Source organism: Aethalodelphis obliquidens, unplaced genomic scaffold (assembly GCF_003676395.1).
Source record: "Aethalodelphis obliquidens isolate GAN/ISIS:26980383/991018 unplaced genomic scaffold, ASM367639v1 scaffold8, whole genome shotgun sequence".
NCBI classification, from domain to species: Eukaryota; Metazoa; Chordata; class Mammalia; order Artiodactyla; family Delphinidae; genus Aethalodelphis; species Aethalodelphis obliquidens.
This window is the reverse complement of record NW_020837952.1, coordinates 56,824,317-56,852,242: the sequence shown is the minus strand read 5'-3', so window position 1 is coordinate 56,852,242 and position 27,926 is coordinate 56,824,317. Positions and strand designations below refer to the sequence as shown.

At 40.4% G+C, this 27,926-nt stretch overlaps 1 protein-coding gene across 4 annotated transcripts in view; it reads left to right on the top strand.

The window, feature by feature from the left end:
- The first annotated feature begins 5,874 nt into the window (after nucleotides 1–5,874).
- The window catches only part of MRTFA (myocardin related transcription factor A), a 173,089-nt gene continuing 151,037 nt past the window's right edge, over nucleotides 5,875–27,926 (top strand). For all 4 annotated transcript variants that reach the window (XM_027107740.1, XM_027107739.1, XM_027107742.1 and 1 more), the window contains exons 1-2: nucleotides 5,875–5,899; nucleotides 8,849–8,910. In XM_027107740.1, coding sequence (XP_026963541.1) covers nucleotides 5,890–5,899; nucleotides 8,849–8,910 — 72 coding nt within the window. In that variant the 5' untranslated portion in view covers nucleotides 5,875–5,889. The remainder of the gene's footprint in view (nucleotides 5,900–8,848; nucleotides 8,911–27,926) is intronic.

Sequence of the window (27,926 nt, the reverse complement as noted above, 5' to 3'; positions counted from 1 at the left end):
GTCTGCCATGAAAACTTACTGGGCCCACCCTCAAAATATATCCAAAATCAGCCACCTCTCACCTTCTCTGCTGCTACCGCTGTGGTCCAAGCCACTGTCCTCTCTTGCCCGGATTATTGTAGTGCCTCCTAACTGACCTCCCAGCTTCTACCCTTTCCTTTGTTTTCAACACAGCAGCCTGAACCATTCATTTTATACCTAAGTCAGATCATGTCACTCTGTTCAGAAGCAGTGGCTCCAAGCCAAGGAATGTAGGCAGCCTCTAGAAACTGGAAAAGGCAAGGAAACATTCTCCCCAAGAGTTCCAGAAAACAATTCATCCCTACCAACACCTTGAGTTTAGCCCATTGAGACCTGTGCCAGACTTCTGCCCTTCAGAACTGTAAGATAACAAATTTTTGTTTCTTTTAAGCCACTAAAAAAAAAAAAAAAAAAAAAAGCAGTGGCTCCCCTGCATTGGCCCCCCCCCATTCCACTCGGAGTAGAGAATCCTGTGAGGCCTTACATTATCTGGTCTTCTAGTAACCTCTCTGACCTTACTTAACTATATCCCCCTTGCTCCCTCTGCTGCAGCCACACTATCTTTCTTGCCGTTCCTTGAACACGACAGTCCTGCTTCTGTCTTAGGGCCTTTGCATTGGCTGTTACCTCTTTCTGGAATGCTCTTCCTCTAGATATCTGCATGGCTGAATCTCTCAAGACTGTCGAATCTTTGCTTGTGTCGCTTTCTCAATGAGGCCTACTCTGATCATCTTATTTAAAGATTGCAAGTCCTCTTCCCCCAACACTTCTTATTCCCTTTTTTCTGATCTACTTTTTCTTTTTCTTCCCTAAAGCATTCATTACATTTTAAGATCTTTGTAGTTTACTATATTTATTATTTTATTATCTGTCTCTCCCTATTAGAATATAAGCTCCACGAGAGCAAGGATCTATATCTTTCTAAATCACTGATGTGTCTTTTGCAACTACAGTGCCTGGCACATAGTAGGCCATCACTAAATAAACGAATAATCACTAATAAATAAACGAATTGTGAGCTATTGAACTGTTTCTTTTACTCAGATCTGTGCTTTTGCAGTACCTAGAGCCGATACCAACAAAGCAGTTTATATGTTTGAATACACCACCAATAACAACTCTTCATGGTCATTCTGAAAGATAGGTGGTATTATCCATCTATTATTTTTTAGCGTCTCTGAGCCTCAGAGAAGCTAAGCAACTTATCCCTAGATCATATGGCTCATAAAGGTAGGAGCTGACATGCAAATCCAGATTTGACTCCAAAGCCTACATTCTCTGCTGCCATATTATATCTCCTTAAACCATTCATTCAACAAATATTTATCAAGTGCCTACCATGTTGTAGGCACTGCTGACAAAGCAATTTATTGCAGGATACTAACAAAAGTATTTTAAATTTTGTCATTTTTGTTCTTCTTGAGCACTGAGAAGTTTAATGTATTTATTTTATTTATCTGCAAGCTCTGCTTGAATGCAGATAGAAATAAGCGTGAAAATGCCTATGGTAAAACTTTGGTTATCCAGAGATCAACTTTGTGTCATTTTCAAGCATCCAAAAGAGTTCTGAACGCAAAACCAAGAAAAGGAAAAGCAAGTGCCTTAGATAGTCAAGACAGAACTTTTGAGCATTGTTGACAATTCCTGAGAAGACTTGAAGTACCAAAAGTGCTGTGAGTAGTCAGTTCTTCCAGAAATTGAAGGAGTGTGTTGATTAAACTGGCAGTGTCTGGTTATAAATAGATCAACATTTTTTGAGAAGAAAGCCAAAAAGCATAGGTGAAAGGATATTAAGATGTGCAGAGAAGGCAGAATGGAGTATGGTGGTAGTCATAGTGTGCAAGATTTGAAGTGACTAGTGCACTGAATGAGGGGTAGACTCTTGAGAACCATGATGAAGAGCCAGATGATAAGACACTTGTTGTGGGGTGGAGATGGACCAGTGCCATAGGAACACCTTCAAATGCAAAATGTTTTGAAGCCGTAGACATAAGAATCCTCTCCTTTGAATGCAAATGAAAACCACAATGAGATACCACCACTTCACATCCATTAGGATGGCTATTACCAAAAAACTGCAAGGAGGAGAAACTGGAACCCTGTGTATCACTGGTGTAAAATGATGCAGCCACTGTGGAAAACAGTTTTGTGGTTCCTCAAAAAGTTAAACACAGGGGGCCCTCCTTGGTGGCGCAGTGGTTAGGAATCCGCCTGCCAGTGCAGGGGACATGGGTTCGATCCCTGGTCCGGGAATATCCCACATGCCACACAGCAACTAAGCCTGTACGCCACAGCGACTGAGCTTGCACTCCAGAGCCTGCATGCAACAACTACTGAAGCCCGTGTGCCTAGAGCCCATGCTCCGCAACAAGAGAAGCCATCGCAGTGAGAAACCTGCGCACCGCAAAGAAGAGTAGCCCCCGCTCGCCGCAACTAGAGAAAGCCCGCGTGCAGCAATGAAGACCCAGTGCAGCCAAAAATAAATAAATAAATTTATTATTTTTTTTAAAGTTAAGCACAGAACTGCCATAGGTACAGCAGTTCTACTTCTAAGCAAATATCCAAAATAATTGAAAGAAGGGACCTAAACAGATACTTGTATACCAACATTCACGGCAACATTGTTCATAATAGTTAAAAGATGGAAACAACCTAAATGTCCCTCCACTGATGAATGGATAAACAAAATGTGTTATGTACGTACGATAGGATATTAATCTGCCTTAAAAAAGAAGGAAATTCTGAAACAATCTACAACATGGGAACCTTGAAGACATTATGCTAAGTGAAAGAAGCCAGGCACAAAAGGACAAAAATTGTATGATTCCACTCATATGAAGTACCTTGAATAGGTAAATTCATAAAGACAGAAAGTAGAATAGTGTTACTGGGGGCTAGAGGGAGGGGAAATGGGGAGTTACTGTCTAATGAGTACAGAGTTCCTGTTTGGGGTGATGAAAAAGTTTTGGAGGTGGATAGTTGTGATGGTTCCACAACATTGTGAATATATTTAATGCCACTGAATTTTACAGTTAAAAATGGTTAGAATGGTAAATCTTATGTCATGTATATTTTACCACACCTATACACAAAAGAACCCTCTCCTCATGTGCATGCATGTGAGTGGGAGTGTGTACGGGGAGGGCACAAATGTGCCATGCCACACTGAAGGCTGGTCCCTCCCGCTTAGACGCTCCATTTCAGTGATGGTGGAGATGTGCTCTCTCCGGTAGTGTGATAACCAGCCAAGTCATTCAGCTGCAGCCACATTTGTAAGCACAGGAGAGCGATTCAGTCATTAAGAAAATGTTAACTTACAAGAAACTTGAAATCCTTTCTGGAAAGAAGTACTAGGGGACTGGGTGGGAAAGAGACCTACTTTTCACTATATGCTCATTGTACTGTTAGGTTTTTTTAAACCATAGTTACGTATTACCTATTTTGAAAAATTAAAATAATTTATTATGGGAAAAAAGCAAGGAATAATAAAAGAATTATTGATTTTATTCTGTTTAAGAAAATAGGAATGTACATGTTTATTTAAGACTTGCTGCGGAGGTGTCTGAGTCAGCTTTGAGGTCTAAACATAATTAGAACACTGGTAGACGGACTCCTTTGTGAATCCACTCATAATAGGGGCTTTGCTGCGGTTTACTCTCCACCAATACCACCTTACAGTATTAGGAGAGCCACATAAGAGGACAGATGTTCAAACACCTGGATTTTGCTTTGCAGTTTCAAAACGTGATAGCTATATGTGCCCATCCGGAGCTACATCTGAGTCTTAAGACACAGTGAAATAGGAGATGCTTCCATTGCTTGTTATGGGGTGACGGCAGGGGAAGGTGAAACTGGGAGCTTTGATAGACTTGGAAACTCTTCTTATGAGTGGAGGGTTTGAGATTTTAGTTTTTTATTTGTAAAGTATTGTCTGTGTTCTAGTGCCTTACCAAGCATATGTTAGGTTGAATGCTGAATGCTGCAGCTGGGTTGACCAGCCGGGTCTTACTTATTCCCTCCCTCCCTCCCTCTATAATATATATGTATATATAGTACCTACGGTATTGCTTCCTTTTTCCACTTGTCACCTTAATTAATTGTTATATTAACTGTAATTTTTGTATCCAAGTTAAATTGATAGCAGGAAAGGAAGGGCTTTTGGTGCATGTGAAAGGCAGCAGGTTTCTAGTCTCTTCTAGAGGAGGTTATAGACACACTCTGGGAATGCAGCGGTCTTTCTCGACTCCCCTTTTGAGACTCTAGTAACTCCAGCCAGTACCGGCACTTCGAGGGGGCTGCATGGACCGACATTTCTGACTCCCTTACTTATTCCAGGAGGCCCACTCCACTTAATACTTATCTTTGGAAGTGGAAGAAAGAGCAAATAGAGGAATCAGGCAAAATGAGGTTAAGATATTTTTTTTAGGTGTTCAGTTTGAGGAGATATGTAACCATACCTTTTAGAGGCTGATTGCTTAAAAACCACAGTTCATTTATTTAATTGGGAATTGTTTTTCTCCTCCTTTTTTGATATCACAGTCAAACCTTTATATTGATTTTTCTTTCCTCTTTCCTTCTTTTCCTTTTTTTCCCTTCCATTTTATTTTTTTGTTACTTTCCTTTTATTTTTTGCATCTCTTCCCTGCAAATTAAAATGAGACAGTAGAATTCGTTTAGAAGAAATATTTGTTTGAAAGAAGACCCTGAATTCTATGAAATTGCTTTTTTAATATTTTCTAATTTCTCTTTTGATTTTTATCATTTATTTATTTTTAAAATAAATTTATTTATTTTATTTATTTTTGGCTGCGTTGTGTCTTTGTTGCTGTGCGCAGACTTTGTCTAGTTGTGGTGAGCGGGGGCTACTCTTCGTTGTGGTGTGCAGACTTCTCATTGTGGTGGCTTCTCTTGTTGCAGAGCACAGGCTCTTAAGCGTGCACGCTTCAGTAGTTGTGGTTCATGGGCTCTAGAGTGCAGGCTCAGTAGTTGTGACGCATGGGCTTAGTTGCTCCACGGCATGTGGGATCTTCCCAGACCAGGGCTCGAACCGGTGTCCCCTGCATTGGCAGGCGGATTCCTATCCACTGTGCCACCAGGGAAGCCCTATCATTTATTTATTTATTTATTTGCATCGGGTCTTAGTTGTGGCAGGTGGGCTCCTTAGTTGCAGCAGGTGGGCTCCTTAGTTGTGGCACATGGGCACCTTAGTTGTGGCAGGGGGCTCCTTAGTTGCAGCAGGCGGGCTCCTTAGTTGTGGCATGCAAACTCTTAGTTGCAGCATACATGTGGGATTTAGTTCCCTGACCAGGGATTGGACCCGGGCCCCCTGCATTGGGAGCTCTGAGTCTTAACCACTGTGCCTCCAGGGAAGTCCTGAAATTGCTTTTTTGTGTGAGTGTGTGGGAAGTTTATATTTCAGAAGGTAAGGATAATGTCATCTTAGATTGTAAAAATTATTCCCATACCCTTAGGGATGTAAGAAAAACCTTTTAAAGCTAAACTTCTAGCAAAGATTCTACAGGTTATTGAGCCAAAAGCATTGAAAATAACTGCTATAGTCTTCTACTGCCTAAGTTTTTTTTTTTTTTTTTTCTTTTTCCTCTGTACGCGGGCCTCTCGCTGTTGTGGCCTCTCCCATTGCGGAGCATAGGCTCCGGACGCGCAGGCTCAGCGGCCATGGCTCACAGGCCCAGCCGCTCCGCGGCATGTGGGATCTTCCCGGACCGGGGCATGAACCTGTGTCCCCTGCATCGGCAGGCGGACTCTCAACCACTGTGCCACCAGGGAAGCCCAACTGCCTAAGTTTTTAAGGGTCAGCATTTCCAGATCTTCAGGGCACACATCTAATTATTAAATTCTTCTCAGGGAATGAATGCAGGTATTTAAACTTTTCTTCTGTTGTAATTTCCAAAACATTTTCTGTCTTAATAAAACAGTGTGTTTAGTAATATGTAGTAGAATAAATAAATCGGACTGGTAATCAGATTCTGGTCCCAGTCTTCCTGTTATCAAGTCATTGAACCCCTTCTGCTCTGGTTCCGTAACTGAAATCGAAGGGACTGGATGTGTGAGCTTCTGAGGTTTATTTATAAAAATTTAGTCATTCCAGGTTTTATTAGCATTTTTCTAAAGCTGATAAAGTAAAAGATTAAAAAAACTTTGCTAATAATACTGTTCATATAAAAAATATAATTTATTTCAATATAAAGTAAGTTAGACTTCGATTCTGAAGGGGCTTAGTCAGTGGATGACTAAAACAGCCTTTTTATGAGATGATCTGATGTAGAAATCAGTTTCAAAATACATTCTCTGACACCTTGGAACTAAAACCCCAGGATCTCATTTTAGGTGAGATTAATAATTGTAAGAAATCTGTCATTAGCTTATATCTTATTTCTATTCAGATATTTAAAAATAGTAACTCATCACTATTTAGTTGACTTTTTCTGTTATGGCTTTCATTGAAATACTGTTGCTTTAGTCATCCTCCCTAAGTTCCTTTTCCTGAGAATAAAGGATTGAGTTCATACCTTTGCATAACAATCTAGAGAGTATTTTAAGGTTGGCATGTTCAAACCTGGCAGACTCGATTAATATTGGACAAACTAGCACATTAGAACACTTTTTTTAAGTTCCAAGCCACAAATTGTGCTTTCAGTGAACACGGACATGTATAAAATTAATACTTAAGCCTTGAATAGCATAGACATTCAAAAGGCCGGTTGCTGTGGGTGACTGATTTTCAGCGAGGCTCCTGCTTGCCCTGCACATTTCTTCCTCTGCTTTAAGCAGTGACGAGAGCAGAGTTAAGAGAAGGTCTGGGGCTTCCCTGGTGGCGCAGTGGTTGAGAGTCCGCCTGCCGATGCAGGGGACACAGGTTCGTGCCCCGGTCCGGGAAGATCCCACATGCCGCGGAGCGGCTAGGCTCGTGAGCCACGGCCGCTGAGCCTGCGCGTCCGGAGCCTGTGCTCCGCAGCGGGAGAAGCCACAACAGTGAGAGGCCCGCGTACCGCCAAAGGAGGTCTGGTCCTTCGGTGCTCTGCTACCTTTTGTTTTCGGTAAAGAAAATGGCTGCTGTTTTCCTTTTTAAACTCTTACCATATGGAATGTTTCTATAAATAAACCTTGGATTTATGATTGGACTTCTAAATTTGTAACCTCTACCGCCTGTGACTAAAGCCAGTATAAATACCTATTTAAACATACGTACTGCCTACAAAGTTGTGGCATCTGTTCACTGAGAAAGGTCACCAGCCATAATATCTAAATAGTCAATTCAGTTAATTTCTCCTGTGTCTATTGACATGGATGAGGACCTCATTTTGTCATCAAGCAAAAGCTAGTCAGTGTTTGGTGAATCCACTTTGACTTTTTTGTGCATGAATTGTTGGTGTAGTTATGTAGCAGACATATTCATGAAGATGTAAAAGTGCATTAGATTTTTGACAAACTGAATTGTTTAAGTGTACTAAATGGGCTCACTTTTTAGAAGAATCCTATCGTTATTCATTTTGTAAATTTGAGTCAGTCGGGCCTTCAGTCAACAAGTGCATATAATGGGCACCTATTACATGCCAGACACTGTGCTAGGTCTTGGAGTATATAGAGTTGTAGAAAAGATGTTACCTGTTCAGACAAGTAAGAGAAAAAAAAAGGAAACCTGGGGACAGTAGAATGTTTTATCATTGTAATGGAAAAGTGGACAAATGCCATGTAGGTGTGGCAGAGAGGCCAGTAGATTAACTCTGGAGAATTGGAAGAGGTTATAGGAAAATGTTTCATTTGCATCTTAAACAATATTATTTACAATAATGGCTATATCTTATTGAGTGCCTACGGTATACTAGGACTAGTTAATGTTACCCACCAGGGAAAAGGTGGGGAAAACATTCAAGGCAGTAGGAGAAACAAAGGAGCTATCAAAGATTGTGTATCCTAGAATGAAGAAGTCTGGTGTGGCTAGCGGGGATGGGGAGGGAGGTCAGCGGCCAAGGCAAAGGGTAGTCAGACTGGATGGGATCAGATTATGAAGGACCTCAGATAGAGTCTGTCTGTCCCCGCCACCATGTTTTTGTTCTCGTTTCCTTTCCTGAAGAACCTTTCTCCTCTCTTTGCCAATTTTATTATTTTTTTTTTAAAGGTCCAGCTTTAAGGCACCTCTTCTGTAAAGCTTTCCTTTCCTTTTCCCAAAGGTTATTCATTTTTTTACTGAATGATTGCACAAAGAGAGTGTACCACATAATAGGGCATTCCATTTCTTGAACCATTTCTTGGATTTAGTCTGATCTCCCCAACTAGTTTCTCAACTCCTAAAGGGCAGAGAATAAATCATGATTAGCATCTACTATAGTGCTCAGCCCACCATGGGGACTTAAGAAATGTATAATGAGTGGATGAATATGGAACATATATAGATATCAACCATTGAGACAGCCCAGCCACCGTGGTTGAGATTGCCTGCATTTATTTAAGAGGCATTTCTTAACACAAGTAAGAGCAATTTTCAGAGGTATAGGCCAGTTGTCATTTGGATGTAAAATGAGTTAATAAGAGTATCTCATAGGGTTGTTGTGAGGATTAAATTAGTTAGTACATTTAAGCACTTAGAACAGTGCCTAGCATATAGTAAGTATTCAATCAGTGTTACCTGTTATTTAACTCCACATATCTGGGCCTTTTTGCCAGTGACACTCAGCTACTGTTGTGGTCGTGGAGAGGATAGAAAGCAGATAAGAAACAGCTTCTTACCATTGAAACCAAATATGCTGTAGGAACTGGAAGAACTGCTTATATTGCATGAACTTTTATTTTTCTGTTTGTGTTTTAGTGATCGAAGGGTATGGTTGGCATGGAATTGAATTTCATCTGTCTGTGGGAATTGTAAACAAGGTAGGTCCCAGGTTTATTTATTCTTTCCTGCCTCCTTTCTAACGTGTTTGTTAGTATTTTCAGTTCTACTGAAATAGAATTGATCAGATTTGATTATTGTTTAGGGAAACACTCAGCATGGCCCTATGATGGTCTGTCACCATGGTTTATCTAGTGTTGTGGACTACATCTAGTGTCTTGTCTGAGGGTATTGAATGCCAAGAAACAGCACAACCGATTTAAAATTTTGGTGGTCATAGAACAGAACTGTGAATTCACACACATGCACACACACACCATGACCCACTCCTTAGAGGGCAGAAGTTCTTGTATTGGAGCCATTATGTAAACCAGCTTGGGGTAGTGGGAGGTGACAGGCTAGCTGATGCTTCTGGTCACTAAAATTCAGTAGCTTATGTGAATGGTAGACTAGATGCAATCAAAGGGCTTATCTTGACAGTAACCAGACCATCACTGACAACTATAAATTTTGTTACTGATGACAGAATCTGTCCATCTGTAACCACTAGAGTTTGTTTTGACACAGCATGCTTGTGTTCCTATCTTAAGCTCCAGAGTCTGAACAAAAGTACACCAGATATGACTTTGGCTCATGTATCTCTCTTGTATCAGATGCCCACAGAAAAGAGCTATAGACGGCAGCCTCACACAGCTCTGCAAACCTATTTTTGGCAGAACATTTCCTGTCAAAGTAGGGACTAGTGCTGTTTCATGTAGTTTTAGTTTCCCATAATCTTAGGTATGTGGAGACCCCATTGCTCATTGGTGCAGGAGACTTGGATCATTTGGAGAGTGAAATTGGTAGCCAAAAAAAACCAATGGCAGTACTCCCCAAAATCCTCCAACCAAGAATCCTGTGAACTTGAGCATGGGGTTCTCTGGGTTGATGACAATCTTTGGACTCTTGCTGCACCTGCACTTAGAATAGAATAGCTTCTTGAGACTGGCTTCCAGTCACAAAGAACAGGAACTGCTAATATATTGCTATGGGGAAAAACAGTTGAGCCACTTCCTATAGCAGAAGGAACATGGTCCTTGGAACTGACACTGCTGCCTAGGAAGGGAGGTAGAGAGAGTAAAGATTAACTTTTGCAAATCAGTGCCTTCATCATCATCTGGTGGCCTGAATTTTCAGAGTCTGATCTAGGTGTTCAGTGAGGAAATTATCTTTTTTCTATTTTCCTGCTATATATTGGGGTATAATGAGCAGGAACTGTTTTATGGAAATACTCTAAGAATTAATGAAAAGGAAAGAAAGGAACTAACATTTATTGAATGCCTAGTAAAGGTTTGGCATGGTACCATAAACTTTAAAGTTCATTGATATTATAATTTTTCAAGTCTAGATGGATAATATCGTGAATATCACTATCTTGAACTATTTTGACTTTTAATATAGCCACTTAGAGGAGATAGAATTATATATTAATACATGCTATTGCATTTGTATCTGCTAGAGCATTCTTTTATGGAGGAAGAAAGAAAATACCTACATGACTTTTGAGTTTTTTTGTTTTTATTTTCTGGGCTTGCTACTGATTTAGCCAAAGTCAGAGAGGAGACTAGCAGGTCTGAAATTAGAGACACCTGTGCTGTTTTGGAAGCTGAGACTCTTGATCCAGGGTTCGCTGAAGTTGGTGCAGGGGAGGTCAGAGTAGGTTAATATTTTCATAGCTCAAAGCAAATGTGAATTGTGGTTGTTTATAGGTGCATTTTTGCTTGATCTTTGTTTGTAGTTACAAATGGGGTAAACAAAATACAGTACTGCTGTTTTGGGAAACTTCTGCAAAAGTCCCTGAACCAATGCAAATTAAACTTCTTCAAAAATAACAAAAAATCCCCCATGTGGATATTTTGACTGAGGGAATTGACTGTTGCCATCAGGCTTGTAAAGAAATTAACATACATTTTAAAAAACAATTATATATTTGATTTTCTGCTTTTAAATTTCTTTAAATTCTTCTCATAGGAGGTACCATCTCTGTATCTCAGGCACATGCAATAATGTGAGATCAGAATAAATTGTTACTCTCTTCCAGGGGATAGGAAATTAAGTCAAAGTGTTCCTTCTCCTTATTCCCCATTTAAGGGTTCCAAATCCATTGTCTTTCTACTTTTAAGATAGTAAGATTTTGTGGTCCTAGCCAGGTTTGTAGAGAGTTACCCAGAGACACAATACTGTCCTTTATTTGGCTGAAATGAAAACATTAATATTTCTTAATCTATGAAAAATTTCCTTTTTATTTTCTTGTCTGTCGAATGAATTACTGTACTTTTCCTCTTGGCTACTTCCTTTAGTCAGAAAAACTCTTAATAATATAATTTTCCCTCCTTGCTTTAGCGAACAAATACCACTTAAAAAAAGAAAACAACTTTATTGAGGCATAATTCATATACTGCAAAATTTGCCTTTTTGAGGTGTATGACTCAGTGATTTTTATCAGATTTGTAGAGTTGTGTAATCATTATCACATGGCAGTGTTACTTTTCCAGCATCCCCAAAAGATCTCTTGTAAACACCGTTTTTTTAACTTCCTCTAAAGTCATCCACAAATTTTGTTGTTGTGCATCAGATTTAATCTCCTTTCTATAAAGTTTCCTAGCATTCTATCGCATGTCTTCTTCCCCCTTTTATTATTATTATTATTATTTTTTCTTTATTTGCGGTATGCGGGCCTCTCACTGCTGTGGCCTCTCCCGTTGCAGAGCACAGGCTCCGGACGCGCAGGCTCAGCGGCCATGGCTCACGGGCCCAGCCGCTCCGCGGCATGTGGGACCCTCCCGGACCGGGGCACGAACCCGCGTCCCCTGCATCGGCAGGCGGACGCTCAACCACTGCGCCACCAGGGAAGCCCTCCCTTTTATTATTTTTTATTAGAAAAAAATTTTTTAGCGTCTTTATTGGAGTATAATTGCTTTACAATGGTGAGTTAGTCCCCCTTTTATTTTTATATTAGTTTCTTATTGCACATCAAGCATATCATCCTTTTGTCATTTTAAGTCCATTCTCTCACCTCTTTTAAAACAGTGTAATCTTATTTAAAAAGAAGGGCTTTAATTTTTATTCAGAGTTATTCCCCCCACCCCCCGCACAAAAACCTTAGGTCTCTCAGTAAAAGCTCTTGCATTATTCTTGGTTTCCTGTTCACCTCACTTGTTATTTATTTATTTTTAAAAGAAATCATGTATCTGGTTATTTCTCTTTGTATATATAGATTAGATATTTGCCAGTTTGGAGAATTCTGCTTGGTACAGGAGTGTTCAGATGCTTAGTAGATAAAATAAGGTAAATGAATATTCTGGTACTCCTGAGCTTTTAAAAATTTTATCAGTGTATTGGTTATCTGCAGTTGACCCTTGAACAACATGGGTTTGAACTGCATAGCTTCACTTATACGCAGATTTTTTTCAATAAATACGTATACTGGGACTTCCCTGGTGGCGCAATGGTTAAGAATCTGCCTGCCAATGCAGGGGACACAGGTTCGATCCCTGGTCCGGGAAGACACCACATGCCACGGAGCAGCTAAGCCCGTGCGCCACAACTGCTGAGCCTGTGTGCCACAACTACTGAAGCCCGCGCACCTAGAGCCCATGCTCCGCAACAAGAGAAGCCACTGCAATGAGAAGCCCGCACACCACAACGAAGAGTAACCCCCTCTCTGCAACTAGAGAAAGCCTGCGTGCAGCAATGAAGACCCAACGCAGCCAAAAATAAATTAAGTAAATAAATAAATAAATAAAATACGATGCTACTGCACCGTCTGTGGTTGGTTGAATCCTCGGATGTGGGACCACAGGTGAAGAGGGCTGACTATGGGACTTGAACATCCGCAGATTTTGGTATCTGTGGCAGGTTCTGGAACCAATTCCTTGTGAATACTGAGGGATGACTGTATTTCAACATAATAAATTATCCTAAAACTCAGTTTCAACAGCTTGAAACAACAATAAATGTTATTGTACACAGTTTCTGTGGCTCAAGAATCTGGGAGCATTTTAAGTGAGTGATTCTGGCTCATGAGGTTGCACTCATAATGTCTGCTGGGGCTGTGGTCATCTGAAGGCTTGACTGGGGCCAGTGGATCCACTTCCAAGGTGGCTCACTCACATGGCTGTTGGCAGGAGGCCTCAGTTCCTTAACAGATGGACTTCTCCAGAGGACTGCTTGAGTTTCGTCACAGCATGGCAGCTGGCTTCCCTCTAGAGCGACTAAGCTGAGGGAGTAAGGAGGAAGCCACAGTACCTTTTATGATTTCATGTCAGAAGTCACGTATTGTCACTTCTGTTACATTCTGTTCATTAGAAGAGAGTCACCAAGTACAGCCCACACTCAAGGGAGGGGGGTAGTAGTTTCCACCTTTTGCACGGAGGAGTATTAAAGAATTTGTGGGTATATTTTAAAGCTACCACACTTGGTATTTTAATGACTTTATTTTTTCCTATGGGAGTTCTGTAGCTGCTGCCTTTGTTTTCAGTAGAATTTAGTTTTTGTTTTATTGTTCATGTGTATATCTAGGTTATGTTTTAATTTCTTTTTGGTAATGGAAGCTTTAACATTTTAGTTAAAATGACTAAATAGGTTATAAATAAAACATAAATTTAGGGGATGAGAGTATATGGTGTAGTTTACTGGTAGGTTTTAAAATTGGGCAAATTTTCTGGTAACAGAGGCTTCTGTATTTCCCTTCTCAGACAGGTTGTGAAGGAGTAGGATCTATACTTGCTGTTGTCACTTCCACATCTCTTTCTACTTCTTAATCCACTGAGTTGTTCACTGCACATGGGTGCCAGCCTGAGGGTGTGTGTATGTGTGTGGGGGGGCTGAAGTCCACCCTGAGCCCTGCTTATCAATCTGTGTGCCCACCCAAAGAAGGCACCCTTTATGAATTTGCATTTAGGTACCCTGTGGTCTCACTGAAGTCACCAGTCACTATTTTGTCCATATGCCAAATCAGTGAATACTTCTTTCTCTACATTAATTGGTTCATCAGGTATTTATTGAGCACCTTCGGTATGCCAGGCATTGCTAGGGGCAGGACTCCTCTGAGGCATTTGGCACTGTTTAGGATTTTATTTTCTTAAGGCTGTCTGTCCGCAGAAGATCGTATTCTTCCCTCCTTCCTCTTTGGCTGCTGCTTCTCAGCATCTTTGGTAAGCTTCTTGTGTCCTACTTAGCTCTCCGTTGTTGATACCCCCTAGGTCTCTCTAGTCTTGGTTGTAGACTTTAGCTCTCATCACTGTCTACATTCTTTGAGGATCTCTGCATCAAAACCTCTGGTTTCAGTCACTGCTTATTTGCTGTTGATTTCTAAGTAATTCCTTCACCCCAGACCTCTAACAAGCGCTAGACCTATTGATCCAGCTGCCTTCTGGGCATCTCCATATGGGTGTTCGTTCCATAGGTGCCTTAAACTTAACATGTCCAAACTTATCTACCTCTCCCCACCTCCACCACCTCCTGCACCTGTTTATCTCCTGTATCTGTGAGTGCAAGATAAATCATTTCTTCATTCATATTACTTGTGTTAGAGACCTGGGAAATAAATTAGACCCCTCCTGTTACCACCTCACTTTAGGCCTATTTTGTTTTTAAAAAAACAGCTTTACTGGGATATAATTCAGATACCATACAAGCCGCCCAAATAAAATACACAATTTTGTAGTTTTAGTATATTGTAGTTGTACAACCATCACCACAGTTTTAGAACATTTTCATCATCCCTCGAAGAAACCCCATAGATATTAGCAGTCATTCCCTATTCCCTCCCTCCTCTCAGCCTCTCCCTTCTCCCCCAGCTGTAATATAACCCCTAACCTACTCTGTAATTCGATAGATTGCCCATTCTGGACAGTTCATATAAATGCAGTCATAAAATGTGTGCTATTTTGTTACTGCCTTCTTTCACTTAGCATAATGTTTTCAGGGGTCATCTGTATTGTAGCATATATCAGTACTTCATTCCTTTTTATGAATGAATAATATTCCATTGTATGGATATACTACGTTTTAAAAATAAGTGTATTAGTTGATGGACATTTGGGTTGTTTGTACTCGTCGGCTATTATGACTAATGCTGCTATGGCCATTTGTGCACAAGTTTTTGTGTGAATGCATGTTTTCATATTTCTTGGCTGTATACTTACAGGTTGAAGCCTATATTTTTTTATCCCTCTGTATTATTGCAGTAGAATTCTAACCAGTCTCCCTGCCTCTTGACTTGCCACCTCTTTAATTTGCCCTCCACTTTACTATCCAAGTGATCTTTTTGACATGGAGATTTAAGCACATCACTTCTCTACGTCTGTGTCTTGTGTGGCTGTGCGTTGCTTTCAGGATAAAGTTCAAACTCAGCCTAACACACAGGCCATTTTATGATCTGGCTCCTGCCTTCCTTTTTTTTCTTGCCATACTTTTCATTCTTGTTAGCCTAACCTCAACTGATGTTAGGCTTTTTCCCATTAAGATTTTAAAGCTTCTAGAATGGTTAATCACTCTCTTTCCATGGGAAATGACTGCTTATTCTTCAGAAGTCAGCTCTGGTCCCATTTGTGGTAAACTTTTTATTATCTTTTATTTTATTAAACACCCTTTCTCTCTGCTCTTATAGTACCTTTACTGTAAGTGCATACTTTTACATAATGCTTATCACACTGTTCTCTGGACATTGAATCTTTTTTTTAAATTATGCAAATATAGCATTGGATTTATGCTTTTTAAAAATATTTTACTTTTTAAAATTAATTAATTTTATTTATTTATTTTTGGCTGTGTTGGGTCTTTGTTGCTGCACGCGCCCTTTCTCTAGTTGCGGCGAGTGGGGGCTACTCTTCGTTGCAGTGCACGGGCTTCTCATTGCGGTGGTTTCTCTTGTTGCGGAGCACGTGCTGTAGGCGCGCGGGCTTCAGTAGTTGTGGCACGAGGGCACAGTAGTTGTGGCTCGCGGGCTTAGTTGCTCTGCAGTATGTGGGATCTTCCCGGACCAGGGCTTGAACCCACGTCCCCTGCATTGGCAAGCGGAATCTTAACCACTGCACCGCCAGGGAAGTCCTGTGGATTTATTCTTTACAGAAATTTATTTTTCTTTTCCATTACGGTTTATTACAGGATATTGAATATAGTTCATTGTGCTATATAGTAGGACCTTGTTTATTTTATGTATAGTAGTTTGTATCTGCTAATCCTAAACTCTTTAATTTATCCCTCCCCCACCTCCTTTCCCCTTTGGTAGCCACAAGTTTGTTTTCTGTGTCTGTGAGTCTGTTTCTGTTTCGTAAATAAGTTCATTCGTGTCATATTTTATTTTTTTTAATTTTGTGGTACGCGGGCCTCTCACCGCTGTGGCCTCTCCCGTTGCGGAGCACAGGCTCCTGACGCACAGGCTCAGCGGCCATGGCTCACGGGCCCAGCCGCTCCGCGGCATGTGGGATCCTCCCAGAATGGGGCACGAACCCGTGTCCCCTGCATCGGCAGGCGGACTCTCAACCACTGCGCCACCAGGGAAGCCCCGTGTCATATTTTAGATTCCACATATAAGTGAATACCACGTATGGTATTTGTCTTTCTCTTTCTGACTTACTTAGGTTAGTATGATAATCTTTAGGTTCACTTCAGTTAGTATGATAATCTCTAGGTTCATCCATGTTGCTGCAAATGGCATTATTTCATTATTTTTTATGGACGAGTTGTATTCCATTGTGTATATATACCACATCTTATTTATCCATTCATCACTCGATGGACATTTAGGTTGCTTCCATGTCTTGGCTATTGTAAATAGTGCTGCTGTGAATGTTGAGGTGCATGTATCTTTTCGAATTAGAGTTTTCTCTGGATATATGCTCAGGAGTGGGATTGCTGGATCAATGGGTAACTCTATTTTTAGTTTTTTAAGGAATCTTCATACTGTTTTCCATAGTGGCTGCACCAGTTTACATTCCCACCAAGAGTGTAGGAGGGTTCCCTTTTCTCTGCACCCTCTCCACCATTTGTCATTTGTAGACTTTTTAATGATGGTCATTTTGGCCGGTGTGAGGTGGTACCTCATTGTAGTTTTGATTTGCACTTCTCTAATAATTAGCGATGTTGAGCATCTTTTCATATGCCTGTTTGCCATCTGTATGTCTTCTTTGGAGAAATGTCTTTTCAGATCTTCTGCCCTTTTTTTGATTGGGTGGTTTGTTTTTTTGTTATTGAGTTGTATGAGCTGTTTGTGTATTTTGGAAATTAAGCCCTGGTTGGTAGCATCATTTGCAAATATTTCCTCCCAGTCTGTAGGTCGTCTTTTCACTTTATTTATGGTTTACTTTGCTGTGCAAAAGCTTGTAAGTTTGATTAGGTCCGATTTGTTTATTTCTGCTTTTATTTCTGTTTTTTTTTTTTGCGGTACGCGGGCCTCTCACTGTTGTGGCCTCTCCCGTTGCGGAGCACAGGCTCCGGACGCGCAGGCTCAGCGGCCATGGCTCACGGGCCTAGCCGCTCCGCGGCATGTGGGATCTTCCCAGACCGGGGCACGAACCCGTGTCCCCTGCATCGCAAGCGGACTCTCAACCACTGTGCCACCAGGGAAGCCCTCTGCTTTTATTTCTGTTGCCTTGGGAGACTGACCTAAGAAAATATTAGTAAGGTTTATATCAGAGTGTGTACGGCCCCGGGCGTCCCCGGGAGTCCCGACCAGCAGGACAAATCCTTGTGAGTCCGAGGAGGAACCTGTGGGGGTTGAAAAAAGGGGGAAGGGCAGGAGACGCGAAAGAATGGAGGCAAGACAGAATCCTGATCAAGCCTCAAACTTTTATTGCTGCGGTAGCTGTATTTATACACTGCAGAGAAAGGGGGGCGGGATTCAGAATGAGGGAAGTACTTGGCTAATCATCATTGATGCTGCGTGCGCGGGCTTTCATTTTAGGCGCGAACTTCTATCTCATAAATCAGGAAGAGAAGCAGGGTATCGGCCATCTTCTAATGGCGAAAACTTCTTGGCTCCCAACATCAGAGAATGTTTTGCCTCTGTTCTCTTCTAGGGGTTTTATGATGTCATGTATTATATTTAAGTTTTTAAGCTATTTGGAGTTTATTTTTGTGTATGGTGTGAGGGTGTGTTCCAACTTCAGTGATTTACATGCCCTCGGACATTGATTCTTCTGTTTGTTTCCCCAGGTAGACCGCAAATCTCTGAGGGGAGGAACCATATCTTCTTTGACTTGGTGTCTCCAGTGCCTAATAAAAACAAAAAAAAAGTAGCTAGTATCTGCTGGGTTGTTTAATATATGACAGGCAGTACTCTAGCAGTTTACATATATTTTGTCATTTAATCTTCAAAACAGCCCTGGGCTTCCCTGGTGGCGCAGTGGTTGAGAGTCCGGCTGCTGATGCAGGGGCCACGGGTTTGTGCCCGGTCTGGGAAGATCCCACATGCCGTGGAGGGGCAAGCCCGTGCTCCGCAGTGGGAGAGGCCACAACAGTGAGAGGCCCGTGTACCGCAAAAAAAAACACAACATAAAACAGCCCTTTGAAGTAAGTACTGTTAGTATCTTCCCTTTAAAAATGAGGATATCAAAGCACTAAGAGATTGAGTAATTTGCTAAAAGTTACACAAATAGCAAATAGTGGAGCTGGGATTTGGTAGAGCTGGGATTCAAACCTGCGCACTCTGATTCCAGAATCTGTGCTCTTATTTTTATTGTGTTGCTGCCATGGAGTCTGACACACACATATATTTAATAAATATTGGTGGGTGAGTGAACACTCACTGTTTCTGCATGCTGGGCCTTTACTTTAGAAATGGTTGTGTTGAGGTTCCTGCCAATACTATGTTTGTGCTTGGGATTATAAAGAAAGGAAGATGGGGTTTGAGTCGCAGTGGCCTGAATTCCTATCTTACTCCCTGACTTCTGCTTCTTGATTCGTTTCTCTTTCCTTTCTTCTTCCATAGAGAATGGTTCTGTTATTCTGTCTTAATTCTTTAGGTAATGTTTACAGTAAGGTTCCTGAGCTTTGTGTCTTGAATTATTTTCCACCTCAACCTTTTATTTTGGTAAGAATAGTACAGTGATCGTCAAGAATAGTACATATTCACCAATTGTGAATGTTTTGCCACAGTTTTGTGTTCTCTCTCCTTCTCTCTACGCACATGCACACATTTATATATTGTTGAAGCATTTAAGGATTACTTTACTCCTAAATATTTCAGCATTCATTTCTAAAGAATAAGGACATTTCTCTCATATAACCACGGTACAGTTGTCACACTCAGGAATGACAGTATTGATGTATTATCATTATCTAACATGTAGTCCACATTGTACATATTTCCTTAGTTGTTCTAATAATGTCCTTTATAGCTTACTTTAAAAACTTTGAAATCCAGAATTCAGTCAGGAAATACATTGCATTTCGGTGTCATGTCTTTTACCCTGAAATAGTTCCTTAGCCCTCTTTTAGGAAGGGAGAGATGTCTTTCATGACATTGACATTTTGGGAAACCCGTTATTTTGCAGAGTATCCCTCAGTTTGAATTTATCTGCTTCCTCTTGAATAACTTCAGGGTAAATATTGTGCGCAGGATGTTTTGTCTTTCTTAGTGCTTCACATCAGGAGGCTCATGATGTTAGTTTCATTTTCAGTGATGTTAAATCTCACTTTTGGTTAAGTTTCTATGTGCCAGATTTATCCATTGTAAAGTTGCCTTTTCTCCTTTGTAAAATATAATCAGTTAGGGTAATAACAGTTATTTCCTTTTGATATCTTTTTCTTTTTATTAAATGTATTTATTTTATTTATTTATTTTTGGCTGTGTTGGGTCTTGGTTGCTGCACGCGGGCTTTCTGTAGTTGCGGTGAGCAGGGACTACTCTTCGTTGCGGTGCGTGGTATTCTCATTGCGGTGGCTTCTCTTGTTGCGTAGCACGGGCTCTAGGTGCACGGGCTTCAGTAGTTGTGGCTCGTGGGCTCTAGAGCGCAGGCTCAGTAGTTGTGGCTCACGGGCTTAGTTGCTCCACAGCATGTGGGATCTTCCCAGACCAGGGCTCAAACCTGTGTCCTCTGCATTGGCAGGCCGATTCTTAACCGCTGCGCCTCCAGGGAAGCCCCTTTTGATATCTCTTGAAGTAATGAAGTACCATGTGGTTGTCAAAATAGAAATGCCTCTTAAGGAACAATTAAGCAGGCTAACAGTTTAAAAATTGAGTATTATGTGCAAGGCAGCACGTACAAAATGGAGTTCAGAGTTCATTTAATTTGAGCTTCTTTGTAATGTGAACTTTTAAGTGCAGAGTTTAAATATGATTGCTTAAGAGCCTTGGGATGAAAATTGAATTTTTCTTGGGTCACAGGAATTTTTGCTGATAACCTTTTCATAGTTAACTTTAGTGTATTAACATTTTTCGTAGTTTTCAGATAAGTTCTTTCCTGCTCTTAAAAGTCCCCTCCTCCTGTGTTCTTATTTGTGCCTTGAAACAATATAACTCTTGGTGAGGGCTCTGGAGTTGATCTGGGTGTGACTCCTGGCTTAGCCACTTAGTCACTAGATGATCTCTTTTTTTTTTTACAAACTTATTTATTTTATGTTATTTTATTTTTGGCTGCATTGGGTCTTCGTTGCTGCATGCAGGCTTTCTCTAGTTGTAGTGAGCGAGGGCTACTCTTCGTTGCGGTGCATGGGCTTCTCATTGCAGTGGCTTCTCTTGTCGTGGAGCATGGACTTTAGGCACGTGGGCTTCAGTAGTGTGGCACGTGGGCTCAGCAGTTGTGGCACGCGGGTTCTAGAGCTCAGGCTCAGTAGTTGTGGCGCATGGGCTTAGTTGCTCCACGGCATGTGGGATCTTCCCAGACCAGGGCTCTGACCTGTGTCCCCTGCATTGGCAGGTGGGTTCTTAACCACTGCGCCACCAGGGAAGTCCCTCAGTTTCTCCTCTTATAAGCTTGCTGCAGGTGTTAAATAAGCATTTGGCACTGTTTCTGGTCACATGTGTTTAGTAAGTGTTATATATTCTTCTCAGTCTGATGAGACTTGTTACATATTATTCATTGACTTTTCCCTTAAGTCTGTGCACTGCACATATATATATAAACATGTAAATGTACCTGGAGACTTTGTTCAAGGAAATAATCTTAGACATTTTTTCTGTAATTCTCTCTGTCCCATCCTTTCTTCATGAAACTTGGGGGAAATGTAGATTCACTTTTAACGTAGAATCCATATGTTAACCTTTTTTTTTCCCCCCTTAAATGTCTACATTTGCTGTATCCCGCTTGGAAAATAGCAGCCAGGGACTGCCTAGTGCTAGGAAAAAGGTGGTAAATATTCTTTCTACTTCAGACTGCTTGATCTTAATGCTTCCTTGGAAATGGGTAAATTCCAGGAACTGATAGCTGCCTGACCTTTCTGCCCTGAGTTGGAGGCCATAATTTATTATGTGGCAATCAGTTGAACTAAGGAGAATCATCTACATTTTTCAGTGGTTCTCAATTGGAGAGGTACCATATCTCCAGAGGGTATTTGGAAAAGTATGGAGGCGTTTTTGATTGTTACAGTGACTGTTAGGGGAGGGAGGAGATATGCCACTCGCATTTGGTGGGCAGGGATCAAGATAACAGTCCAAAACAAAGAATTACCCACCCAAAATGGCAATATTGTTGCTGTTGAGAGACTCAGCTAATTGAACCTAAAGACTTGACGAATTGGTAGATAATGTTTTATTTTATCTCAGTTATTTAATAAAAGGTTATTGCTTAAGGCAGGAAATTTTATGAAAGAATCTTTCAGAGCTGTAGTATATAACCTCTGAATCCTTCAAGGAGAAGTAGGCGTATTTTCTTATTTGGGAGAGTAAGATTTTTTCCTGAAAATTCTGAAAGCAGTGCCATTATGAATGTGCATTGGTGGTGTCTCATCCCTAAAATTAGGAGTACTTGAATGGTTAGAATGGTTTAGTGGTTAAAGAAAATTGGCATTATATTCCTTTAGTAATCTGTATATCTCCATGGTTAGTAGAAATAACATAATTTGTGCTTGGCATTCCAGTGATGCTTGAATATTGCCTGTGCTGTTTTTTCTTTCTTTCTTTTTAAAAAGACCAAATGATGTATTTTTTTGGCAGATCAATGAGATTATATTAGGTATGTATTTGAACTTGTTGTAGCTTGTTTCATTTGAACCTAATGTAGAACTTTGACAAAAATTTTAGGGAAGGTAAGTGCTCTCAACTTCCTACGGAAAATTTCACAAATTTTTTTGGACTGTGACTCATAATTGGAGACATATTTTATATTAGAATCCAGTTATACAATAAGTACATAGATATCTGAAACAAAAGTTTCATGAAATAATACCCTTACTACATTCTGATAGTTTCTATTTTATTTAGTTCAAAATGCTGACCTTGGTCTATTAAATTGATTTCATGACCAGTGTATTACAAATTGCAACATGAAAAATACTGCTTTAGGGTATACATTCATGCGATTCTAACCCAAGTTTTAAAATATATCCCAATTATGACTATATCTTTTCTTTAAAAAAACTTTTTAAAAATCATAATGGTAAGAACACTTAAAATGAGATGTACCCTCTTAACAGATTTTTTAAGTGTACAATATAATAATAATATCTATGTGCACAATGTTGTACAGCATATCTTTAGAACTTATTCATCTTGCACACAAAACTGAAATTTTATACCCGTTGATTAGCCTAGTCCTCTTTAACCTTCCCCCCTAGTCCCTGGTAACCACCATTCTATTCTATGAGTTTGACGATCTTGATACCTCATATGAGTGGAATCATGTGCTATTTGTGCTTCTGTGACTGGCTTATTTCACCTCGCATAATGTCTTCAAGGTTCATCTGTATTGTTGCATATTATAGGGTTTCCTTCTTTTTTAAGGTTGAATAATATCCCATTTTGTGTGTGTGTGTGTGTGTGTGTGTGTGTGTGTATATATATATATATATATATATATCACCTTTTAATTTATTTAAATTAATTAATTATTTTGGCCATGCTGTGCAGCACGTGGGATCCTAGTTTCCCGACCAGCCCTGCGCTGGAATCGCAGAGTCTTAACCACTGGACCACCGGGAAAGTCCCTGTATCACCTTTTTAAAGTTCATTAATCCATTAGGTTGTTTCCACATCTTGGCTGTTGTGAATAGTGGTGCATTGAACATGTCTAATATCTCTTTGAAATCCCAACTTCAGTTATTTTGGAAAAATATCCAGAAGTGGGATTGCTGTATCATATGGTAGTTCTATTTTTAATTTTTTTCGAGGAACCTACATGCCGTTTTCCATAATGGCTGTACCGTTGCATTCCCACCAACAGTGTATGAGGGTTCCAGTTTCTCCACATCCTCTCCAACACTTGTCTTTTTTTTTTTTTTTTAATAATAGCCATCCTGACAGTATGTGGTGATAGCTTATTGTGGTTTTAGTTTGCGTTTTCCTGATGATTGGTTGATATTGAGCATTTTTTCATATACTGTTGACCATTTGTATGTCTTCTTTAGAGAAATGTCTATTCAAGTCCTTTGCCCATGTTAAGTTGGGTTATTGGTTTTTTTGCTATTGAATTGTAAGAATTCCTTATGTATTTAGGAAATTAACCCCCTATCAGATATTTGCAACCCCCTATGCAAATATTTTTCTCTCATTCTGTAGGTTTCCTTTTTCCCCTGTTGATTGTTTGCTGTGCAGAAGTTTTTTAGTCTAGTATACAGTCATCCCTCAGTATCTGTGGGGAATTTGTTCCAGGTGCCCAACAGATACCAAAATCCGCAGTGTTCAAGTCTCTTATATAAAATGGTATAACATTTGCATATAACCTACACACATTCTCCCGTATACTTTAAATCATCTCTAGATTACTTATATTACCTAATGCAATATAAATGCTATCTAAATAGTTGCTTGCATGGCAAATTCAAGTTTTGCTTTTGGGAACTTTCTGGGATTTTTTTTCCTGAATTTTTTCCATCAACAGTTGGTTGAATCTGAGGATGCAGAGCCCACAGATACAAAGGGCTGAATGTAGTCCCATTTGTCTATTTTTGCTTTTGTTGCCTGTGCTTTTTTTTAAAAATAAATTTATTTATTTTTATTTTTGGCTGTGTTTGGTCTTCGTTGCTGCGTGCGGGCTTTCTCTAGTTGCAGCGAGAGGGGGCTATTCTTCATTGCAGTGTGCAGTCATGTTATTGTGGTGGCTTCTCTTGTTGTGGAGCACAGGCTCTACGTGCGCGGGCTTCCGAAGTTGTGGCACACGGGCTCAGTAGTTGTGGCTCTCAGGCTCTAGAGCGCAGGCTCAGTAGTTGTGGTGCACGGGCTTAGTTGCTCCGCGACATGTGGGATCTTCCTGGATCAGGGCTCAAACCTATGTCCCCTGCATTGGCAGGCAGATTCTTAACCACTGTGCCACCAGGGAAGTCCCCAGTGGATTTATTTTTCAGCTCTCTATTCTATTCCACTAATCTGTTTGCCTGCCTTTATGCCACTACCATATACTGTTTTAATCACTGTAGCTTTATAATATATTTTGAAATCAGGAAGTGTGATACCTCCAGCTTTATTCTTTTTCAAGATTGTTTTGGCTGTTTGGTGTCTTTTGTGGTTCAGTATGAAGTTTAGAATTGTTTTTTCTCTTTCTATAAAAAATACCATTGGGATTTAGATAGGGATTGCATTGAATCTGTTATCTCTTTGGGTAGTGTGGACATTTAAACAGTATTAAGTCTTCCAGTCCATGAACATGAGACATCTTTCCATTTGTTTGTATCTTTAATTTCTTTTGTCAGTGTTTTATTGTTTTCAGTGTACAAGTCTTTCACTTCCTTAGTTAAATTTGTTTCTTATTGTTTTATTCTTTCTGATGCTATATTGTAAATGGGATTCTTTCCTTAACTTCCTTTTTAGATAGTTTATTAGTGTATGTTGATTTTTGTATCCTGCAACTTTACTGAATTTGTTAGTTCTAATAGTTTGGGTTTTTTTTGTGGAGTCTTCAGGGTTTTCTATATATAAAAACATGTCTGTAAACAGGAACAGTTTTACTTCTTCCTTTCTGATTTGGATGCCTTTTATTTATTTATTTTTCCTTGCCTAATTGCTTTGGCTGAGTACTCTTTTAATTAGAAATGGTGAGAGTGGGCATCCTTGCCTTGTTCCTGATCTTAGTGTCCAGTTTCAGTGTTTCACTGTTGAGTATGATGTTAGCTATGGGGTTTTTCTATATGGCTTTTGTTATGTTGAGGTAATTTCCATTTATTCCTAGTTTGTTGAGCTTTTTTTTTTTTTGCGGTATGCGGGCCTCTCACTGCTGTGGCCTCTCCCGTTGCGGAGCACAGGCTCTGGATGTGCAGGCTCTGCGGCCATGGCTCACGGGCCCAGCCGCTCCGCAGCATGTGGGATCTTCCCGGACCGGGGCACGAACCCGCGTCCCCTGCATCGGCAGGCGGACCCTCAACCACTGCGCCACCGGGGAAGCCCTGTTGAGCTTTTAATTTAATCATGAAAGAGTGTTGGATTTTATCAAGTGCTCTTTCTTCATCTATTGAGCTGATCATGTGATTTTTATTCTTCATTATGTTGACACAGCGTATCGTATTAATTGACTTGTGTATGTTGAACCATCCTTGCATCCCAGAAATCACCAAATCTGACTATTTGACTATCTGCTCCACTACTGCTCTTGTCTAAGCCACCTTCATTTCTCTCTTAGACTTCTCCAGTAGCCTCCTAATTGCAATCCCTGTTTCCTCTCATGTTCTGCCCCCATCCAGCTCTGTTCTCCTTTCCACTGTCTGAATGATGATTTTATTTTTTTTAATTTTTTTTTTTTTTGCGGGGGTGATCTTAGTTCCCCAGTCAGGGCTTGAACCCAGTCCCTCGGCAGTGAAAGTGCGGAGTCCTAATAACCACTGGACTGCCAGGGAATTCCCTGAATGATGATTTTAAAACGTTATTCCGGTCACAGTATCCCACTGACTATTGCTTTTTGTTATAAATCTAGCCTATATGTTTTTTTAAAGGCTTATATAGTTTAATAAAAATTTAAAAATTAAAAGTTAAGGTAATCACCGATTTCATACATCTAGAACAAGTTATATCATGGAGCCCTCTTGCTCAGTAGCGTTGAGGCTTAAACAGAATCTTCTCATCCCTCTTTGCTCATTTGCTGTTCTCACAGTCCTGCTGTATTCAGTTTAATTCCAGTGTATCACTTGGCCCCTTTTTGTATCTACTCTTCCTTTCAGATTGGCAGAGATGGTAGCTGCTCTTCATTTTGTTGTAACTTCTTTTGGAGAGGGAATGGTAAGCCAATATGAGAGCAGATTTCACATTTTATTTTATTTTATTTTATTTATTTATTTTTTTTGCGGTACGCCGGCCTCTCACTGTTGTGGCCTCTCCCGTTGGCGGAGCACAGGCTCTGGACGCACAGGCTCAGCGGCCATGGCTCACGGGCCCAGCCGCTCCGCGGCATGTGGGATCTTCCTGGACTGGGGCGTGAACCCTTGTTCCCTACATCAGCAGGCGGACTCCCAAACACTGCGCCACCAGGGAAGCCCGAGATTTCGCATTTTAAAAGACAGGATAGCCTGCTGAATCAAATATCCCAGAATCCTCCATACCTGTTTCATCATTTGTTTACAGAAAATGAATATGGTAGTGTGGAAATGCTGAGTTGGGAGTCAGCAGGTTGGGGTTCTCCTCCTGGCTTTGCCACTAATTCATTTGGTAACATTGAGCAGATTGCTTATAACTCTTCTGAGCTTTAGTTTCTTCATCATCTGAAATCATTGAATACTGTAGATTTCTTCAAACCCTAATATTCACCAATTCTACCACCGTTTGACAAGGTTTTGAGACAAAGAGTCTCTTTCTCTACTCAGCCATCCTGAATCTGAATGCCTAGAAGGAGGAAAATAAGTTTTAATTTATCACACTTGATGGGACTATTTCCAGAATTGTGGTTATAAAATAGTGTAAACATATAAAATACAGCAGATAACAAATAATTATATATACTCCTGGGGGGGTGAAAAATGTAGATAAGCAGTTCCTTCCTGTGCACTTTCTGTGAATTGCTCTGTAGTCACGATTGTATGATCTGCTTTAAAGAGTCTTTTGGGCTCTGCTTTACTATGTTTTCCTTGAGTCACAAGGCTCATTTCTTGCGCCATTCTCTTTGTATTATGTTTTGTGCCTGCAGTGTACGTAATTCAGCCAGAGGTACGTAATTCAGCCAGAGGTAAAGCTGGAGAATTCATTGCTTTGAGAGTGGGAAACCCTCCACTTACATCCTGAGGCAGTTTTGCAGGAGAATTCAGCACCAGAAAAGATAAGGATACCAAAGTTATAACCACCCTGTTTGCCACTGCTGTTACATAGGGAGCTAAGGTTTCCTTATTACACCTTTTGTTTTTCATCAAACATTGTAGCTTTCTCTGAGATGCTAGTGAGCTGTCCTGTGACTATATTTGCTTTCAAGTTATCAGGAAGATTGGTGGACATCCATTAACGTCCTATGAAAATAGGTAAAACAAGATTCTGGTGTTTTAATGAGTAGAATTGTTTGGTGGCACTCAGAGTCTTCAGGCTCTTGCACAGCCCTATTTGTTAAAGGCTTTTTACCTCATTTAGTAAAAGAGATAGAACATGTGCCCTAAAATCTATTAGCTGCTTTAGTCCAGTGAGGCACTTACCATTGCAGTGCCTAATGAAGGGCACTGTACTGTGTTCAGCTCACCCCCATGTACTCATAGCCAGATTACCGTCAGCCTTTTTTCAAACAAAGAACAGTGATGTGCATGCTGTGTGTCTCTATAACACAATGAACTGAGTTTTGGGCAAATATAGTCTAAAAGGAACTTATGGTATTCATATGTTGTTAGGTAGGTTTACCCTGATCTGTGAACAAATCGTGACTTTTTCTAAGGAAGTCAATGTTAGATTAGACTGCCTTGCATCACAGAGGGTGTGTGTGTGTGTGTGTGTGTGTGTGTGTGTGTGTGTGTGTGTGTG